The sequence below is a fragment of the Salvelinus fontinalis genome, chromosome 27 (assembly GCF_029448725.1).
Source record: "Salvelinus fontinalis isolate EN_2023a chromosome 27, ASM2944872v1, whole genome shotgun sequence".
Taxonomy (NCBI): domain Eukaryota; kingdom Metazoa; phylum Chordata; class Actinopteri; order Salmoniformes; family Salmonidae; genus Salvelinus; species Salvelinus fontinalis.
Genome location: NC_074691.1, coordinates 31,985,174 through 32,005,970, shown reverse-complemented (window position 1 = coordinate 32,005,970; position 20,797 = coordinate 31,985,174). Strand labels below are relative to the sequence as shown.

Here is a 20,797-nt window from a genome sequence, read left to right as displayed (position 1 = left end):
GAAAGAGAGAAAGAGAGAAAGAGAGAAAGAGAGAGGGAGAGAGAGAGGGAAAGAGATTGAGAGAGGGAAAGAGGGAAAGAGAGAGAGAATAAATGCACTCTAGGCCCTCTGTCAGTGCCCAGTACCACACATGTCCAGGAGGATTACACCCATGACAGTCAGGATGATCTCACTACAACAGCATGCAAGGGAGTGAGAGCCTTCTAATACTACCCTGTCTGAAAATAGTCACAGCTAGAGGGTTTGTTAGATGAGAGGACTATAGCTTTCCCCTCTACAATTGCCCATGAACAAAGCCAGTGACCAGTCCATTGAGACTGTGACTATTCATTTAGTGTAGTCGTTTAGTATAGAAGTGTATCGCTCCTTATAGCAATGCACAACAGAATAGAATAGAAAATAATACAATACAATAGAATGGTATGGTTCCATCAGTACCTGTGCTCTGGGCCCATGGCAGAGGCTCCTGGTGGTGCCATGTCAGAATGCAGCGGTGGTACTCAGGGCGAGGGTCCAGCTTCACGTCACATGACAACTACAGGCGACAACCACACAATCAACAGGGCTCATCATGACATGATGACCTCATCATGACATCACATCAGGGTGTGTCCCCCAATTATCTCTCCTCCCTCCTGAAGTGTGCACTCGTTCACTACAATTCATACGCATGCATATTTTTTTTTACATCCCAACTCCCCCTGAGCCAACCCACAGAGAGTGGGGTCACGGCCAGGGTTAGCAATTACCAACGGTGACCGTAGGGTAAAGTGCCTTGCATAAGGGGACATCGACCGATTTTTCACCTTGTCAGCTCAGGGATTGGAACTAGAGAACTGTCCCAACGCTCTAACTGCTAGACTACCTGCCACCCTAAATGACCAAATTAAGAAAGATTCATGGAGTCCTGTGACTTCGTTCTTACCCTGGCTTTGATGATGGTGGGCCGTGGGTCCAGGATCCCCTGCATCTTCCTCAAGGCGGGAATGACGAAGAGGTTACATGTCACCACAGCAGACACGGGGTTACCTGGGCCGGGGGGGTGGGGGGGGGGGTGGGGAAGAAAGAAAACAAGAGTGTGTTAGAAACCAGTCTGGAAACGATTGTCTGATTTCCTCTTTCTCTTTACTTTACACACTACCTGGGAGGGCAAAGATGAGTTTACGAACACCGTCCATGTCCAACGTGGCGAACGTTGTCGGGAGACTGATATGATGGGAGAAGAGAAGAAGAACAACATGGTCATCAATGAACAATCCATCCACCGGTTCACCTGTCCAGCCATCCCTCCCTTCATCTCACCCTGGTTTCATGAAGACTCGTCCAAAGTGGATCTGGGCATGCAGATCAATATCCAGCACCTGTTTCAGATAGTCCTGAAAAAGAGGATCACACAGTTTGGAGTCTTCTAAGGTACATATAAACATTAGAGCAAAACAGTTCTAGTGTAGGTGTACCTAAAACCCACATAAGACGTGTGCCCCACTGGGGTGTATTCATCAGGCACCAAGGCAACAACAAAAACTGACTGAAATTAGAAGAAAGTATCTGGATCCAATAAGAAACTGAAATTTACATTTACTTTTTTTTTTGCTGCAAAATGTTTTCCGTTTTGGGCCCTTATAAATACAACCCTGTGCTGTGTGAGTCCACATAGTATGAACTCCATAATGTCATGTATCTACAGTACCAGTCAAAAGTTTGGACACACCTACTCATTCAAGGGTTTTTATTTTTACTATTTTCTATATTGAAGACATCAAAACTGTGAAATAACACATATGGAATCATGTAGCAACAAAAAAGTGTGAAATAAATCAAAATATTATTTAGATTATTCAAATTATCCACCCTTTGCCTTGATGACAGCTTTGCACACTCTTGGCATTCTCTCAACCAGCTTCATGAGGAATGCTTTTCCAACAATCTTGAAGGAGTTCTCACATATGTTGAGCACTTGTTGGCTGCTTTTCCTTCACTATGCAGTCCAACTAATCCAAAACCATCTCAATTTGGTTAAAGTCGGGTGATTGTGGAGGCCAGGTCATCTGATGCGGCACTCCATCACTCTCCTTCTTAGTTAAATAGCCCTTACATAGCCTGGAGGTGTTTTAGGTCATTGTCCTGTTGAAAAACAAATGATAGTCCCACTAAGCGCAAACCAGATGGGATGGTGTATCGCTGTAGAATGCTGTGATGGCCATGCTGGTTAAGTGTGCTTTGAATTCTAAATAAATCACAGACAATGTCACCAGGAAAGCACCCCCACACCTCCTCCTCCATGCTTCAAGGTGGGAACCCCACATGAGGAGATCATCCGTTCACCGACTCTGCATCTCACAAAGACACGGCTGTTGGAACCAAAAATCGTAAATTTGGACTCATCAGACCAAAGGACAGATTTCCACTGTTCTGACTGATTGGCTCAAATGCATTAAGAAGGAAAGAAATTCCACAAATAAACTTTTAACAAGGCACACATGTTAATCGAAATGCATTCCAGGTGACTACCTCATGTAGCTGGTTGAGAGAATGCCAAGAGTGTGCAAAGCTGTCATCAAGGGTGGCTACTTAGAAGAATCCTATTTGGGATTATTCTAAGTACATGATTCCATATGTGTTACTTCATAGTTTTGATGTCTTCACTATTATTCTACAATGTGGAAAATTGTAAAAATAAAGAAAAACCCTTGAATGAGTAAGTGTGTCCAAACTTTTGACTGGTACTGTATGTAAAAATGTTAAATGTACTGTATATGTAACAAAATATCAAACACCACAATTCCCAATCCAAATAAATAAATGATCCTGTTCTGTGTGTGATTGTAATTAATCCCACATTTCCCCCACATAGTATTAACACAACAATTCCCCACCCCGACCACAAGGTGTCAGAATAGTGCAATGTCATAACCAATGACCATTCATACTCACTATTTGCTCACATACCTTCTCTCCCATAGACACCCCTCCAGAGGTGATGATGACGTCAGCGCGGCTGATGCCCTCGTTTAGGGCATTCAGCAGGTCATCTGGGCTATGGGGCCGATAGACAGAGAACAGTTACCATCACACACCATATATAGGGTTACAGAGGGATGGATGAAAGGAGGAGATGGAGGAAGAGGAGGTGGAGGAAGAAGAGGAGGGTGAGGAAGATCAGGAGGAAGATGAGGAGGAAGTCGTCTGGGCTGTGGGGCCAATAGACAGTGAACAGTTACTAGTTACCATCACACACCATAGAGGAGGCGAGAGGAAGAGGAGAGAGGAGGAGGCAAAGTAGGGGCAGGAAGAGGAATATAAAACAAAAGGAGAGTAGAAAGAGAGGAATAGAAGGAGTATCAGGAAAAGGAAGACGGTAGAGACAAGGAGAAAGATAATGAGATAAAGGGAGGAGGAAGAGGAAGATGGTAGAGACAAGGAAAAAGATGATGAGATAAAGGGAGGAGGAAGAGGAAGACGGTAGAGACAAGGAGAGAGATAATGAGATAAAGGGAGGAGGAAGAGGAAGACGGTAGAGACAAGGAGAAAGATGATGAGATAAAGGGAGGAGGAAGAGGAAGACGGTAGAGACAAGGAGAAAGATAATGAGATAAAGGGAGGAGGAAGAGGAAGATGGTAGAGACAAGGAGAAAGATAATGAGATAAAGGGAGGAGGAAGAGGAAGACGGTAGAGACAAGGAGAAAGATAATGAGATAAAGGGAAGAGGAAGACGGTAGACGAACAGAAAGAGGAGCAGGGAGAAGAGTGTGAAGTCCTACTTGTCTCCCACGATGCCCAGGTTGATGGTGGGGTATCCGTGCTCCTGGATGGTGGCGAGCAGCGTGGAACGGTTACTGTCCCTGATCTTTCCTGGGTGGAGGTCGTCCTCAGGGTTTAACAGCTAGAGACAGCAGGGGAAGTGTTCATTAGGTACCAAACGGAAGAAAACAGCCTGAAAACAGGGAGAGACTACCAGGATTTGTTCAATAAGAAAAGCTCATTTTCGTTTTCTGTTCCTAAATGTTTTAAAGGCCCAGTGTTTTTTAAATGTAATATCTGGGTAACAATGAAGTCATTTACTGTAATAGCTGTAATAGTTTGATAGAATTGTTAACAGAAAACTTTCTCAAGCAAGAATTTAGATAGAACTATCTGGGACTGGTCTGAGTGGAGCGGGGAAGTGCACCAGAGCGGTGGATTATCCACAGTTAGGATTGTGGCGCCAGGATCAATCCACCAGAGTGGAGGGCCTTAATGGGATATGAAACTTCAAAACTAGTTGTTATTAGCTGAGAGGTTTGGAACTCTCTGTCTCACTTCGTTGCCTGTGGACATGACGGCCACCACGGGGAACTTCTGCACCTCCACCTCGGTGACTCCTACGGTGGCCAGCAGGCCAATCTCAGAGGGGCCCATGTGGGTTCCCTTAGACAGGACACACTCCCCACGCTTGATGTCATGACCTATGGGCCTGGAGGGAGGGGAGACAAGGACATTTAATAGGAAGGTTAAAGAGGGGGTATGTATACAGAGGAACATAAAAACACACTTTTATTCACTTTTACACACACACACACACACACATACATGTATACACACACACATGTATACACACACATACATGTGCACACACACACACACACACACACATGTGCACACACACACACACACACACACACACACACACACACACACACACACACACACACACACACAACACACACACACACCGGATGTCTTGTCCGGGACGGGCCTGTACGAGGATCCGCACTTCCAGCTCCTCTGTGCCCTGAGAAGGAGAAACCAACAAACCTGTAAGGAGCTATTACACAAAACACCTTCCCTACTGTCATCACCTTCCCTACTGTCATCACCTTCACTACTTTCATCACTTTCACTACTTTCATCACCTTCACTACTGTCATCACCGTCACTACTTTCATCACCTTCCCTACTGTCATCACCTTCACTACTGTCATCACCTTCACTACTTTCATCACCTTCACTACTGTCATCACCGTCACTACTGTCATCACCGTCACTACTTTCATCACCTTCACTACTGTCATCACCGTCACTACTTTCATCACCTTCCCTTCTGTCATCACCTTCCCCACTGTCATCACCGTCACTAAGGTCATCGCCTTCCCTACTGTCATCACCTTCACTACTGTCATCACCTTCACTACTGTCATCACCGTCACTACTTTCTTACCTTCCCTACTGTCAATACCGTCACTACTGTCATCACCTTCACTACTGTCATCACCTTCACTACTTTCATCACCTTCACTACTTTCATCACCGTCACTACTTTCATCACCTTCCCTTCTGTCATCACCTTCCCCACTGTCATCACCGTCACTAAGGTCATCACCTTCCCTACTGTCATCACCTTCACTACTGTCATCACCTTCACTACTTTCATCACCGTCACTACTTTCATCACCGTCACTACTTTCATCACCTTCCCTTCTGTCATCACCTTCCCCACTGTCATCACCGTCACTAAGGTCATCGCCTTCCCTACTGTCATCACCTTCACACCTGTCATCATTGTCACTACTTTCATCAACTTCCGTACTGTCATCACCGTCACTAATATCATCTGGGTTGGCGCCCCCCCTTGGTTGTGCTGTGGTGGAGACCTTTGTGGGCTATACTCGGCCTTGTCTCAGGATTGTAAGTTGGTGGTTGAGGATATCCCTCTAGTGGTGTGGGGGCTGTGCTTTGGCAGAGTGGGTGGGGTTATATCCTTCCTGTTTGGCCCTGTCCGGGGGTTTCTTCGGATGGGGCCACAGTGTCTCCTGACCGCTCCTGTCTCAGCCTCCAGTATTTATGCTGCAGTAGTTTATGTGTCGGGGGGCTAGGGTCAGTTGGTTATACCTGGAGTACTTCTCCTGTCTTATCCAGTGTCCTGTGTGAATTTAAGTATGCTCACTCTAATTTTCTCCTTCTCTCTTTCTCTCGGAGGACCTGAGCCCTAGGACCATACGTCGGGACTACCGGCCGTGGTGACTCCTTGCTGCCCCCAGTCCGCCTGGCCTTGCTGCTATTCCAGTTTCAACTCTTCTGCCTGCGGTTATGGAACCCCTACCTGTCCCAGACCTGCTGTTTTCAACTCTTAATGATCGGCTATGAAAAGCCAACTGAGATTTATTCCTGATTATTATTTGACCATGCTTGTCATTTATGAACATTTTGAAAATCTTGGCTCTCTCTAATTTTCTCCTTCTCTCTTTCTTTCTCTCGGAGGACCTGGGCCCTAGGACCATGCGTCGGGACTGCCGCCCGTGGTGACTCCTTGCTGTCCCCAGTCCGTCTGGCCTTGCTGCTATTCCAGTTTCAGCTGTTCTGCCTGCGGTTATGGAACCGCCACCTGTCCCAGACCTGTTGTTTTTCAACTCTTAATGATCAGCTATGAAAAGCCAACTGAAAATTATTCATGATTATTATTTGACCATGCTTGTCACTTATGAACATTTTTGAACATCTTGGCATAGTTCTGTTATAATCTCCACCCGGCACAGCCAGAAGAGGACTGGCCACCCCTCATAGCCTGGTTCCTCTCTAGGTTTCTTCCTAGGTTTCGGCCTTTCTAGGGAGTTTTTCCTAGCCACCGTGCTTCTACACCTGCATTACTAGCTGTTTGGGGTTTTAGGCTGGGTTTCTGTACAGCACTTCGAGATATTAGCTGATGTACGAAGGGCTATATAAAATAAAATTGATTGATTGATCACCTTCCCTACTGTCATCACCTTCACTACTGTCATCACATTTACTACTGTCATCACCGTCACTATTGTCATCAACTTCACTAATGTCAGCACCTTCACTACTGTCATCATTGTCACTACTTTCATCACCTTCCCTACTGTCATCACCTTCACTACTGTCATCACATTCACTACTGTCATCACATTCACTACTGTCATCACATTCACTACTGTCATCACCGTCACTACTGTCATCGCTTTCACTACTGTCATTACCGTCACTACTTTCATCACCTTCACTAGTATCATCACCTTCACTACTGTCATCACCTTCACTACTTTCATCACCTTCACTACTGTCATCAGCTTCACTACTGTCATCACCGTCACTACTTTCATCACCTTCACTACTGTCATCACTTTCCCTAATGTCATCACCTTCACTACTGTCATCACCTTCACTACTGTCATCACCTTCACTACTGTCATCACTTTCCCTAATGTCATCACCTTCACTACTGTCCTCACCTTCACTAATGTCATCACCTTCACTAATGTCATCACGTTCACTACTTTCGTCACTTTCCCTACTGTCAGCACCTTCCCTACTGTCATCACCTTCCCTACTGTCATCACCTTCCCTACTGTCATCACCTTCCCTACTGTCATCACCTTCACTACTGTTCCATTCAAAACACCCTCCCACCAGCCCTGCCTAGCCACACTGCAAAGTCCTTTATTATTATTACACCATCCCTCTAAGAGACCCTCTTTAGTCCCTCTCCATAGGGCTAAGGGTCAGGGGTCAAAGGTGAGACTTACGTCCTCAGACTCGCGGAGCAGCTCTGTATCCTCCACCTGCACCACAGCGTCTGCCCCACAGGGGATAGGAGCCCCCGTCGTCACCCTCATCACCTGACCCGGCATCACTGTGTGGGTGGGCTGCAGAGACAGAGCAACTGATGTCAAATATGCACACATGCATATTTACAGACACAAACCCACACGCACACTGCAAACATATCAGTGGAATGTCCCCCTAGGCCAGGGGTTCCCAAACCCATTTAATATCAAAAAGCTGTTTGATTACATCAAAAAAGTTATGTAATCAAAGGCTAATGTTTCCTGTTTTTATTGGGGCTTTAACAGTTTACTACAAATCAGTGTGACAGTACTTTTGTAAGTATTTCAATCTGAAGGAAGTATGGTTTGAAATGACTGAAATGCATCAGAAATGTATTGGGAAGTTCAGAAGATCATTAGGCAATCATTTCATTACTTCACTACATTCTTTAAAAAAATACTTTTTACTCCATACATTTTCCCTGACAGCCAAAAGTCCTCATTACATTTCTAATGCTCTGCAGGACAGGAAAATGGTCCAATTCATGCACTTATCAAGAGAACATCCCTGGTCGTCCCTACTGCCTCTGATCTGGTGGACTCACTAAACAGAGAACATCCCTGGTCGTCCCTACTGCCTCTGATCTGGTGGACTCAATAAACAGAGAACATCCCTGGTCGTCCCTACTGCCTCTGATCTGGTGGACTCACTAAACAGAGAACATCCCTGGTCGTCCCTACTGCCTCTGATCTGGTGGACTCACTAAACAGAGAACATCCCTGGTCGTCCCAACCAAACAACCACAGCAAGGCAAACACTTAGCAACGGCACAACACCACATCTCATCATACATACAGTAAGTAGGTGTATTAATGTGTCACGTGTGTGTGTGAGATACTGTGTCATCTGTCCAAAAATGATGCAGAAAAATGAATCCATGCTTTTGTTACTTCTAGGTTAGACTACTGCAATGCTCTACTTTCCGGCTACCCGGATAAAGCACTAAATAAACTTCAGTTATTGCTAAATACGGCTGCTAGAATCCTGACTAGAACAAAGAAATTTGATCATATTACTCCAGTGCTAGCTTCCCTACACCATCTTCCTGTTAAGGCAAGGGCTGATTTCAAGGTTTTACTGTTAACCTATAAAGCGTTACATGGGCTTGCTCCTACCTATCTTTCCGAGTTGGTCCTGACGTACATACCTACACGTGCGCTACGGTCACAAGACGCAGGCCTCCTAATTGTCCCTAGAATTTCTAAACAAACAGCTGGAGGCAGGGCTTTCTCCTATAGATCTCCATTTTTATGGAATAGTCTGCCTACCCATATGAGAGACGCAGACTGGGTCTCAACCTTCAAGTCTTTACTGAAGACTTATCTCTTCAGTAGGTCATATGATTGAGTGTAGTCTGGCCCAGGAGTGTGAAGGTGAACGGAAAGGCTCTGGAGCAACGAACCGCCCTTGCTGTCTCTGCCTGGCCGGTTCCCCTCTCTCCACTGGGATTCTCTGCCTCTAACCCTATTACAGGGGCTGAGTCACTGGCTTACTGGTGCCCCCCCCCTTGGTTTGTGCTGTGGTGGAGATCTTTGTGGGCTATACTCGGCCTTGTCTCAGGATGGTAAGTTGGTGGTTGAAGATATCCCTCTAGTGGTGTGGGGGCTGTGCTTTGGCAAAGTGGGTGGGGTTATATCCTTCCTGTTTGGCCCTGTCCAGGGGTAACATCGGATGGGGCCACAGTGTCTCCTGACCCCTCCTGTCTCAGCCTCCAGTATTTATGCTGCAGTAGTTTATGTGTCGGGGGGCTAGGGTCAGTTGGTTATATCTGGAGTACTTCTCCTGTCTTATCCGGTGTCCTGTGTGAATTTAAGTATGCTCTCTCTAATTCTCTCCTTCTCTCTTTCTTTCTCTCTCTCGGAGGACCTGAGCCCTAGGACCATGCGTCAGGACTACCAGGCATGATGACTCCTTGCTGTCCCCAGTCCACCAGGCCTTGCTGCTGGTCCAGTTTAAACTGTTCTGCCTGCGGCTATGGAACCCTGACCTGTCCACCGGACGTGCTACCTGTCCCAGACCTGCTGTTTTCAACTCTCTAGAGACCGCAGGAGCGGTAGAGATACTCTTAATGATCGGCTATGAAAAGCCAACTGACATTTACTCCTGATTATTATTTGACCATGCTGGTCATTTATGAACATTTGAACATCTTGTCCATGTTCTGTTATAATCTCCACCCGGCACAGCCAGAAGAGGACTGGCCACCCCTCATAGCCTGGTTCCTCTCTAGGTTTCTTCCTAGGTTTTGGCCTTTCTAGGGAGTTTTTCCTAGCCGCCGTGCTTCTACACCTGCATTCTAGCTGTTTGGGGTTTTAGGCTGGGTTTCTGTACAGCACTTCGAGATATTAACTGATGTACAAACGGCTATATAAAATAAACTTGATTTGATTTGATGTGTCAGTGTGTGATACTGTGTCATGTGTGTGTGTGAGATACTGTGTCATGTGTCAGTGTGTGATACTGTGTCATGTGTCAGTGTGTGATACTGTGTCATATGTGTGTGTGTGTGTGTGTGTGAGATACTGTGTCATGTGTGTGTGTGAGATACTGTGTCATGTGTCAGTGTGTGAAACTGTGTCATATGTGTGTGTGTGTGTGTGAGATACTGTGTCATGTGTTAGTGTGTGATACTGTGTCATGTGTGTGTGTGAGATACTGTGTCATGTGTCAGTGTGTGATACTGTGTCATGTGTGTGTGTGAGATACTGTGTCATGTGTCAGTGTGTGATACTGTGTCATGTGTCAGTGTGTGATACTGTGTCATGTGTGTGTGTGAGATACTGTGTCATGTGTCAGTGTGTGAGATACTGTGTCATGTGTCAGTGTGTGTGATACTGTGTCATGTGTCAGTGTGTGATACTGTGTCATGTGTCAGTGTGTGTGTGTGTGTGTGAGATACTGTGTCATGTGTCAGTGTGTGATACTGTGTCATGTGTGTGTGTGTGTGTGTGTGTGTGTGTGTGTGTGAGATACTGTGTCATGTGTTAGTGTGTGATACTGTGTCATGTGTCAGTGTGTGATACTGTGTCATGTGTCAGTGTGTGAGATACTGTGTCATGTGTGTGTGTGTGTGTGTGTGTGTGTGAGATACTGTGTCATGTGTCAGTGTGTGATACTGTGTCATGTGTGTGTGTGAGATACTGTGTCATGTGTCAGTGTGTGATACTGTGTCATGTGTCAGTGTGTGATACTGTCTCATGTGTCAGTGTGTGATACTGTCTCATGTGTCAGTGTGTGATACTGTGTCATGTGTCAGTGTGTGTGAGATACTGTGTCATGTGTGTGTGTGAGATACTGTGTCATGTGTCAGTGTGTGAGATACTGTGTCATGTGTCAGTGTGTGAGATACTGTGTCATGTGTCAGTGTGTGATACTGTCTCATGTGTGTGTGTGTGAGATACTGTGTCATGTGCCAGTGTGTGATACTGTGTCATGTGTCAGTGTGTGATACTGTGTCATGTGTGTGTGTGTGTGTGAGATACTGTGTCATGTGTTAGTGTGTGATACTGTGTCATGTGTCAGTGTGTGATACTGTGTCATGTGTCAGTGTGTGAGATACTGTGTCATGTGTGTGTGTGTGTGTGTGTGTGTGTGAGATACTGTGTCATGTGTCAGTGTGTGATACTGTGTCATGTGTCAGTGTGTGATACTGTGTCATGTGTCAGTGTGTGATACTGTGTCATGTGTGTGTGTGTGTGTGAGATACTGTGTCATGTGTCAGTGTGTGATACTGTGTCATGTGTGTGTGTGAGATACTGTGTCATGTGTCAGTGTGTGATACTGTGTCATGTGTGTGTGTGTGATACTGTGTCATGTGTGTGATACTGTGTCATGTGTGTGGTGGAGTAGGCTGCTGGGTAATTCAGTAAACTGAGTCAGTATGGGAGCGCCACACACACACACACACACACACACACACACACACACACACACACACACACACACACACACACACACACACACACACTTCAATAAACAATGTTGGTCCAGGGGGAATAAACATTGAGTGTGTGTTTTGATATACAGTAATCCCTCGTTTATCGCGGGGGTTACGTTCCGAAAATGACCCGCGATAAGTGAAATCCGCGAAATAGAAAACTTTTTTTTTTTTTACAATTAGCAACTATTACATGTATACAAATACAGTGACTCACGTGTAGGCCGTTTCACTGCTCTTCAGACTGGGCCGCTGCATCCTGACTGCGCTCTGCAGTGTTCTCTTCTTCTGAAGCCCGCGGTGCAGGTGTGTTTGTTCGGGAGAAGAACATAGTGATAGGCAGCTGTTGTCGCTCTTTTTTCTTCTTTGCAAAAAGATCCTTGTACACCGACATGCCACCATCGATTACGTTGGAGAACTGTAATGAACGGCTCATCATGAACGGCTCATATGGGTTTAGGAGATGTTCGAAATTACAAGATAATTTGGCCAACTTAATGTAAATTTGCCAAGCTGTTTTATGTACGTACACATAACTGCACGAGACGACAAAATGATAGCACAATTCGTAGCATGTTTTGATACAAGAAGCGGGAGTGAGTTTTTAGCGAATCAGAATGCAGAGCACAATGCACCAAAAAAAAAAAAAAAATGCATTATGAAAATCCGCGAAATAGCGAATCCGCGATAAGTGAACCGCGAAGTGGCGAGGGATCACTGTATTGCTCTTCATGAAGGAGGGTACCAGCCAGGTGCTTCACCCTGAGTATAGACAGGGTGGTGTGTGTGTGTGTGTGTGTGTGTGTGTGTGTGTGTGTGTGTGTGTGTGTGTGTGTGTGTGTGTGTGTGTGTGTGTGTGTGTGTGTGTGTGTGTGTGTGTGTGGACCTGTTCTCCAGCCTGGGACTCTCCGATGATGAAGCGGTCGCCTGGGCCGTCAGCCGCTAAAAAGAAAATACATGTTTTAATGTAATGACATAAGTTTATGTTTGTATGATTGTGTGTATATGCTGATTGTGTGTATATGCTGATTGTGTGTATATGCTGCTGTGTGTATATGCTGCTGTGTGTATATGCTGATTGTGTGTATATGCTGATTGTGTGTATACGCTGATTGTGTGTATACGCTGATTGTGTGTATACGCTGATTGTGTGTATACGCTGATTGTGTGTATACGCTGATTGTGTGTATACGCTGATTGTGTGTATACGCTGATTGTGTGTATATGCTGATTGTGTGTATATGCTGATTGTGTGTATATGCTGATTGTGTGTATATGCTAATTGTGTGTATATGCTGCTGTGTGTATATGCTGATTGTGTGTATATGCTGATTGTGTGTATACGCTGATTGTGTGTATATGCTGATTGTGTGTATACGCTGATTGTGTGTATACGCTGATTGTGTGTATACGCTGATTGTGTGTATACGCTGATTGTGTGTATACGCTGATTGTGTGTATACGCTGATTGTGTGTATACGCTGATTGTGTGTATATGCTGATTGTGTGTATATGCTGATTGTGTGTATATGCTGATTGTGTGTATATGCTAATTGTGTGTATATGCTGCTGTGTGTATATGCTGATTGTGTGTATATGCTGATTGTGTGTATACGCTGATTGTGTGTATATGCTGATTGTGTGTATATACTGATTGTGTGTATATGCTGCTGTGTGTATATACTGATTGTGTGTATATGCTGATTGTGTGTATATGCTGATTGTGTGTATATGCTGCTGTGTGTATATGCTGCTGTGTGTATATGCTGCTGTGTGTATATGCTGATTGTGTGTATATGCTGATTGTGTGTATATGCTGATTGTGTGTATATGCTGCTGTGTGTATATGCTGCTGTGTGTATATGCTGATTGTGTGTATATGCTGCTGTGTGTATATGCTGATTGTGTGTATACGCTGATTGTGTGTATATGCTGATTGTGTGTATATGCTGATTGTGTGTATATACTGATTGTGTGTATATGCTGATTGTGTGTATATGCTGCTGTGTGTATATGCTGATGTGTGTATATGCTGCTGTGTGTGCATATCGATATGTGTGCCATTTAGCTGACTGTGTTTCAGTGCCTCCTGACTCCTAATGTAGAACAGAAAGGACATATCAGCAGTACACTATGACCTGAGATTGAAGTACAATGCAGTACATTGTGTGTGTCTGTACAGTGTGTGTATATTGTGTGTGTGTGTACAGTGTGTGTACAGTGTGTGTACAGTGTGGTACAGTGTGTACATTGTGTGTGTGTGTGTGTGTGTGTGTGTGTACAGTGTGTGTACAGTGTGTGTACAGTGTGTGTACAGTGTGTGTACAGTGTAGTACATTGTGTGTGTGTGTGTGTGTACAGTGTGTGTGTGTGTGTGTACAGTGTGTGTGTGTGTGTGTGTGTGTGTGTGTGTGTGTGTGTGTGTGTGTACAGTGTGTACAGTGTGTGTACAGTGTAGTACATTGTGTGTGTGTGTACATTGTGTGTGTGTGTGTGTACAGTGTGTGTGTGTGTGTGTGTACAGTGTGTGTGTGTGTGTGTGTGTGTGTGTACAGTGTGTGTGTGTGTGTGTGTGTGTGTGTACAGTGTGTGTGTGTGTGTGTGTGTGTGTGTGTGTGTGTGTGTGTACAGTGTGTGTACAGTGTGTGTACAGTGTAGTACATTGTGTGTGTGTGTGTGTGTACATTGTGTGTGTACAGTGTGTACATTATGTGTGTGTGTGTGTACAGTGTGTGTGTGTGTACAGTGTAGTACATTGTGTGTGTGTGTACATTGTGTGTGTACAGTGTGTACATTGTGTGTGTGTGTGTGTACAGTGTGTGTGTGTGTGTGTACAGTGTGTGTGTACAGTGTAGTACATTGTGTGTGTGTGTACATTGTGTGTGTACAGTGTGTACATTGTGTGTGTGTGTGTGTACAGTGTGTGTACAGTGTGTGTACAGTGTGTGTACAGTGTAGTACATTGTGTGTGTGTGTACATTGTGTGTGTGTGTACATTGTGTGTGTACAGTGTGTACAGTGTGTGTGTGTGTGTACAGTGTGTGTGTGTGTGTACAGTGTGTGTACATTGCATCACAGTACAGACCTCTTACAGCATAACCATCCTTCACAGAGGCAGGGAATGGGGGCAGGTTGTCTTTGGCATAAACCTCCTGAGCAAGGACTCGACCCATTCCATCTAAAGAGAGAGAGATATAGTAGAGGTAGAGAGAGAGGTAGAGAGAGAGAGAGAGAGAGAGAGAGAGAAAGAGAGAGAGAGAGAGAGAGAGAGAGAGTAGAGGTAGAGGAAGAGGAAGAGGAATTGAAAGAGAGAGAAAGGTAGAAGGAGAATGTAGAGAGAGGAAGAGCAGGGAGAGAGCGCGAGAGAGGGAGATGTATAAGAGAGGGAGAGGGAGGGAGAGAGATGTACGAGAGAGAGGGAGAAGGAGGGAGAGAGATGTACGAGAGGTAGAGAGAGAGAGAGAGGGCGGGAGAGAGATGTACGAGAGAGAGATGGCGGGAGGGAGAAGGAGGGAGGGAGGGAGAGAGGGAAGGAAGGAGAGAGAGGGAGGAGTGAGAGGGATGTAGGAGAGAGAGAGGGGAGGGAGAGAGAGAGGGAGGAGTGAGAGGGATGTAGGAGAGAGGGAGATGGAGGGAGAGAGATGTACGAGAGAGAGGGAGAGAGAGAGAGAGAGCAAGAGGGAGGGAGGGAGATGTACGAGAGAGAGGGAGGGAGAGAGAGAGAGGGAGAGAGAGGGGAGGGGGAGGGGGAGGGAGTGAAGGAGAAAGAGAGAGGGAGGGAGAGCATCTGGTTCAGATGTAGATACAGAGAGACATGTGCCGGAGGTGTGTGTGTGTTAGTGAGAGAGTGACACCTCTCATCAGGATCTTTGTGACTCACCACCTGACCAGAACAGCGCACACACACACCTGCGTACTCTCTCTTGTCCCTTGCGCACAATTCCCCACATGTAACTATCTAAAAGTAGAAATGTTGGAAATATCTGTATCTGTATAAGAATCATAAAAAAGTGCCGGTTAGACTGCAGAGAAAAAAATAGACTGAAGAGAGAATGATTGACAGAGCGAAAGACACAGAAAGAGAGAGTGGGCGGAAGAAGAAAGTGCTGCACTAAAATACCATGGGCTGCTAATAGTCTATAAATAGTGTGTGAGGGTGTGATTTACACACACACACACACACACACACACACACACACACACACACACACACACACACACACACACACACCCCCCTGTCCTCCATCTGTTTCCTGTCTAAATATTTAATTCAACACCTCCACCCCTCCTCCCCTCCACCTTCCATTCTCACACCCCATCATGAAACAGACTCTCAAAACAAAATGAAACATCGGTATACAGGGTGAAAATAGAAGACACAGAGAGAGACCACCATGGCTGTTCTATTAGTTATGACTGAGACAGAGCTGAATCAGGAGTGTGTCCAAGACCTCCCTCTGGCCCTGTCCAAGACCCCCCTCTGGCCCTGTCCAAGACCTCCCTCTGGCCCTGTCCAAGACCTCCCTCTGGCCCTGTCCAAGGCCTCCCTCTGGCCCTGTCCAAGGCCTCCCTCTGGCCCTGTCCAAGGCCTCCCTCTGGCCCTGTCCAAGGCCTCCCTCTGGCCCTGTCCAAGACCTCCCTCTGGCCCTGTCCAAGACCTCCCCCTGGCCCTGTCCAAGACCTCCCCCTGGCCCTGTCCAAGACCTCCCCCTGGCCCTGTCCATGGCCTCCCTCTGGCCCTGTCCAAGACCTCCCTCTGGCCCTGTTCAAGACCTCCCTCTGGCCCTGTCCAAGACCTCCCTCTGGCCCTGTCCAAGGCCTCCCTCTGGCCCTGTCCAAGACCTCCCTCTGGCCCTGTCCAAGACCTCCCCCTGGCCCTGTCCAAGACCTCCCCCTGGCCCTGTCCAAGACCTCCCCCTGGCCCTGTCCATGGCCTCCCTCTGGCCCTGTCCAAGACCTCCCTCTGGCCCTGTCCAAGACCTCCCTCTGGCCCTGTCCAAGACCTCCCCCTGGCCCTGTCCAAGACCTCCCCCTGGCCCTGTCCAAGACCTCCCCCTGGCCCTGTCCAAGACCTCCCCCTGGCCCTGTCCAAGACCTCCCCCTGGCCCTGTCCAAGACCTCCCCCTGGCCCTGTCCAAGACCTCCCCCTGGCCCTGTCCAAGACCTCCCCCTGGCCCTGTCCAAGACCTCCCTCTGGCCCTGTCCAAGACCTCCCCCTGGCCCTGTCCAAGACCTCCCCCTGGCCCTGTCCAAGACCTCCCTCTGGCCCTGTCCAAGACCTCCCCCTGGCCCTGTCCAAGACCTCCCTCTGGCCCTGTCCAAGACCTCCCCCTGGCCCTGTCCAAGACCTCCCCCTGGCCCTGTCCAAGCTCTGTGTATCCACCTCCAGAATAATGTGACACAGCCAGGGGGGGAGACCACGGCCCTAAGATCCTCTGACAAAGGCCCTAAGGCTAGTGCCAAGGAAGCCCTGAGGCTAGTGCCAAGGAAGCCCTGAGGCTAGTGCCAAGGAAGCCCTGAGGCTAGTGCCAAGAAGCCCTGAGGCTAGTGCCAAGGAAGAGACACGCACACACACACACACACACACACACACACACACACACACACACACACACACACACACACACACACACACACACACACACACACACACACACACACACACACACACACACACATTGAGAAACACACACACACACACACATTCTTGTACAGCTAACCTTGTGGGGACATACAAGTCAGTCCCATTCAAAATCCTATTTTCCCTAACCCCTAACCCTAAACCTAACCCTAATCCGTTCTCTTACCCTAACCCTAACCTTAACCCTAACCCGAACCCAAAAACCTAACCCTAGCTCCTAACCCTAAAACTAACCCTAGCTCGTAACCTTAATATTTAACTTAATTCTAACCCTAACACTAATTCTAACCTTAACCCTAAACCCCTTAGAAATAGCATTTGACCTTGTGGGGACTAACAAAATGTCCCCAGCTGGTCAACTTTTTGTTCGTTTACTAGTATTGTAGGGACTTCTGGTCCCCACAAGAATAGTTAAACACGTCCACACACACACACACACACACACACACACACACACACACACACACACACACACACACACACACACACACACACACACACACACACACACACACACACACACACACACACTTTCGCTCTGTCTCTCGTTGTCTCACACATCTATAGTTGAAGTGTTCAGTAAGGTGATATAAACTGTAATCTCCTGCAGTCTGACCATTGCAATACAGACCACTGTATATTTATGTGTGACATTTATGTGTTACTGTATATAGTTGACCTCACCTCTGTACTTGTGTGTACAGTGTTCTCCTGGAACCAAAAGGGTTCTCACTGGAACCAAAAGGGTTCAACCTGGAACCAAAAAGGTTTCTTCAAAGGGTTATCTTATGGGGACAGTCGAAGAACCGTTTAAGGTTCTAGATAGCACCTTTATCTCTTAGAGTGTATCGCTGAGGTGTCTATGTATATGTGTATGTATGTGTGTGTATATATGTGTGTGTGTGCCGCTCCCTACCTCTGTAGTTGATGATCTCAGTCCCCAGGACAGCGGTCATCTCCAGCACAGTGATGAAGGCCTTGTCCATGGAGGTAAGGGGGAAAGGTGACATGCGGTGTCTCCGGGCCACCTTGGTGATGTCCACCGCACTGTGACCTGATGGGACAAGACAGGACAGACAGAGAGAGAGAGAGAGAGAGAGAGAGAGAAAGAATGAGAGAGAGAGAGAGAGAGAGAGAGAGAGAGAGAGAGAGAGAGAGAGAGAGAGAGAGAGAGCGCAAGAGAGAAGGAGAGAGAAAGAATGAGAGAGAAAGAATGAGAGAGAGGGAGAGAGAGAGAGAGAGAGAGAAGGAGAGAGAAGGAGAAAGAATGAGAGAGAGGGAGAAAGAAGGAGAGAGAGAAGGAGAGAGAGAGAGAGAAAGAATGAGAGAGAGAGAGAGAGAGAGAGAGAGCACACATCGACAGGGTCTTACACAGAGTCACATATATACCAAAACATGAGAAACACAATCATGTAAGCACGCACGCACGTACACACACACACACACACACACACACACACACACACACACACACACACACACACACACACACACACACACACACACACACTTGTATGATTTCAGTTCTTGACAGCGATCATGTTGTTCTAATAACAGCAGTGGAATAATTCCAAAGATAAGCGGAAGAGCAAAGTGAGGTGTAACTAATGTGCAATCTTGCTCCCCTGCTTTCCCTCTGCCTTGCAGCACAGAGAAGAGAAAGAAGCTTCTTGACCCAATTCCTCTCCTTTAAACGTATGCTTCCATAGCATATTTCAAATGAGTTAACATGAGCCTTACTCAGTCCTTGGCACAACATCACATATGCTCATATATGCGCACACACACACACACACACACACACACACACACACACACACACACACACACATGGTTGTCTTTCTACGAGGGATGCTTTAATTCGCCTCTTAAAGACTTGTGGTCGAGGACTTACTTGATCTTAGGATATTTTCTTTGCTGCTGCATCGTGACTGCACCTGGAAAAAGAGAGAGGGAGCGAGAGAGAGAAGAGAGAGGGAGAAGAGAGAGAGACAAAGAGAGAGAAGAGAGGGAGAAGAGAGAGGGAGCGAGAGAGAGAAGAGAGAGGGAGAAGAGAGAGAGACAAAGAGGGAGAAGAGAGAGAGAAGAGAGAGGGAGCGAGAGAGAGGAGAGGGAGAAGCGAGAGAGACAAAGAGAGAGAAGAGAGGGAGAAGAGAGAGGGAGCGAGAGAGAGAAGAGAGAGGGAGAAGCGAGAGAGACAGAGAGAGAAGAGTGGGAGAAGAGAGAGAAGAGAGAGGGAGAAGAGAGAGAGAGACAAAGAGAGAGGGAGTGAGAGAGAGAAGAGGGAGAAGAGAGAGGGAGCGAGAGAGAGAAGAGAGAGGGAGAAGAGAGAGGGAGCAAGAGAGAGAAGAGAGGGAGAAGAGAGAGGGAGCGAGAGAGAGAAGAGAGAGGGAGAAGAGAGAGAGACAAAGAGAGAGGGAGTGAGAGAGAGAAGAGGGAGAAGAGAGAGGGAGCGAGAGAGAGAAGAGAGGGAGAAGAGAGAGGGAGCGAGAGAGAGAAGAGAGAGGGAGAAGAGAGAGAGACAAAGAGAGAGAAGAGAGGGAGAAGAGAGAGACAGAGAAAGAGACAGACAGACCGAGAGACAGAGAGAGAAATAGTATGAGATAAAAAAAATACCAGGTTGCTCTTTTAACGTTTGAAAGATGAGATGTTTTTGCAACAGTCAAAAAGCGACAGAGGAAGAGTTTTGAGACCCTACACTTAGCTCTGACCTTGCATGTTACAGTGATAGCGGTTGGATTAATTTAACTGAGCTAAAATATATGAGTTAATTTCAAAGATATAATAGATGAGTTAAATGATCGGATATATATATAGTGGATCAAGTCAACAACACATTGATTAAACATTGATAATAACAGATCTATTAACAGGATAAATAGCTATAACAGTAAATGTGCAGTACTGACATCGATTAACAGAATAAAGGATAACAGGATAAATAGCTAAAACAGTAAATGTGCAGTACTGACAGTGTGGTGCAGGAAGGATGCCTTTCTCTGAAAACATATGATTCTCGCTAAGCTAACGCTTTACTAACGCTTTACTAACGCTTTACTAACACTTTACTAACGCTTTGCTAACGCTTTGCTAACGCTTTGCTAATGCTCCTCTAGCAGTCAAACGGACACACCTACTCACTCATGATGCAAAGCTGTAATCAAAGGAAACGGTGGCTAATTTGAAGAACCTGAAATATAAAATATATTTTGATTTGTTTAACACCTTTTTTGGTTACTACATGTTTCCATATGTGTTATTTCATAGTTTGGATGTCTTCAATATTATTCTATAATGTGGGAATTAGTAAAAGTAAAGAAAAACCACTGAATGAGTAGGTGTGTCCAAACTTTTGACCGGTAGTGTATCTAGAGACTAGAGAAAAGTGATTAGAGGGACGCGGTATAGTACGCAAAACCCTCACACACTCTGAGAATATGTGTGTGTGTGTGTATGTGTGTGTGTGTGTGTGTGTGTGTTGGGGTGGGAGGGAGTTACGATCAGTTTTAGTTATTATATTCTGTCTGTCTGTCTGTCTCTAGTCCTGTCTGTCTGTCTGTCTCTAGTCCTGTCTGTCTGTCTGTCTCTAGTCCTGTCTGTCTGTCTGTCTCTAGTC

At 46.3% G+C, this 20,797-nt stretch overlaps 1 protein-coding gene across 5 annotated transcripts in view; it reads right to left on the bottom strand.

The window, feature by feature from the left end:
• Positions 1 to 20,797, bottom strand: part of LOC129825462 (gephyrin) — a 190,288-nt gene that overhangs the window by 1,095 nt on the left and 168,396 nt on the right. For 2 of the 5 annotated variants that reach the window (XM_055885576.1, XM_055885578.1), the window contains 13 exons: positions 19,076 to 19,118; positions 18,098 to 18,235; positions 14,626 to 14,718; positions 12,427 to 12,482; positions 7,522 to 7,641; positions 4,714 to 4,772; positions 4,301 to 4,454; positions 3,763 to 3,884; positions 2,950 to 3,037; positions 1,303 to 1,376; positions 1,142 to 1,206; positions 926 to 1,029; positions 439 to 535 (listed from right to left, as the gene is read on the bottom strand). In XM_055885576.1, coding sequence (XP_055741551.1) covers positions 439 to 535; positions 926 to 1,029; positions 1,142 to 1,206; positions 1,303 to 1,376; positions 2,950 to 3,037; positions 3,763 to 3,884; positions 4,301 to 4,454; positions 4,714 to 4,772; positions 7,522 to 7,641; positions 12,427 to 12,482; positions 14,626 to 14,718; positions 18,098 to 18,235; positions 19,076 to 19,118 — 1,213 coding nt within the window. Of the gene's footprint in view, positions 1 to 438; positions 536 to 925; positions 1,030 to 1,138; positions 1,207 to 1,302; positions 1,377 to 2,934; positions 3,038 to 3,762; positions 3,885 to 4,300; positions 4,455 to 4,713; positions 4,773 to 7,521; positions 7,642 to 12,426; positions 12,483 to 14,625; positions 14,719 to 18,097; positions 18,236 to 19,075; positions 19,119 to 20,797 lie in introns of all 5 variants that reach the window. The other 3 variants (XM_055885573.1, XM_055885574.1, XM_055885575.1) reach the window with 3 other exon arrangements.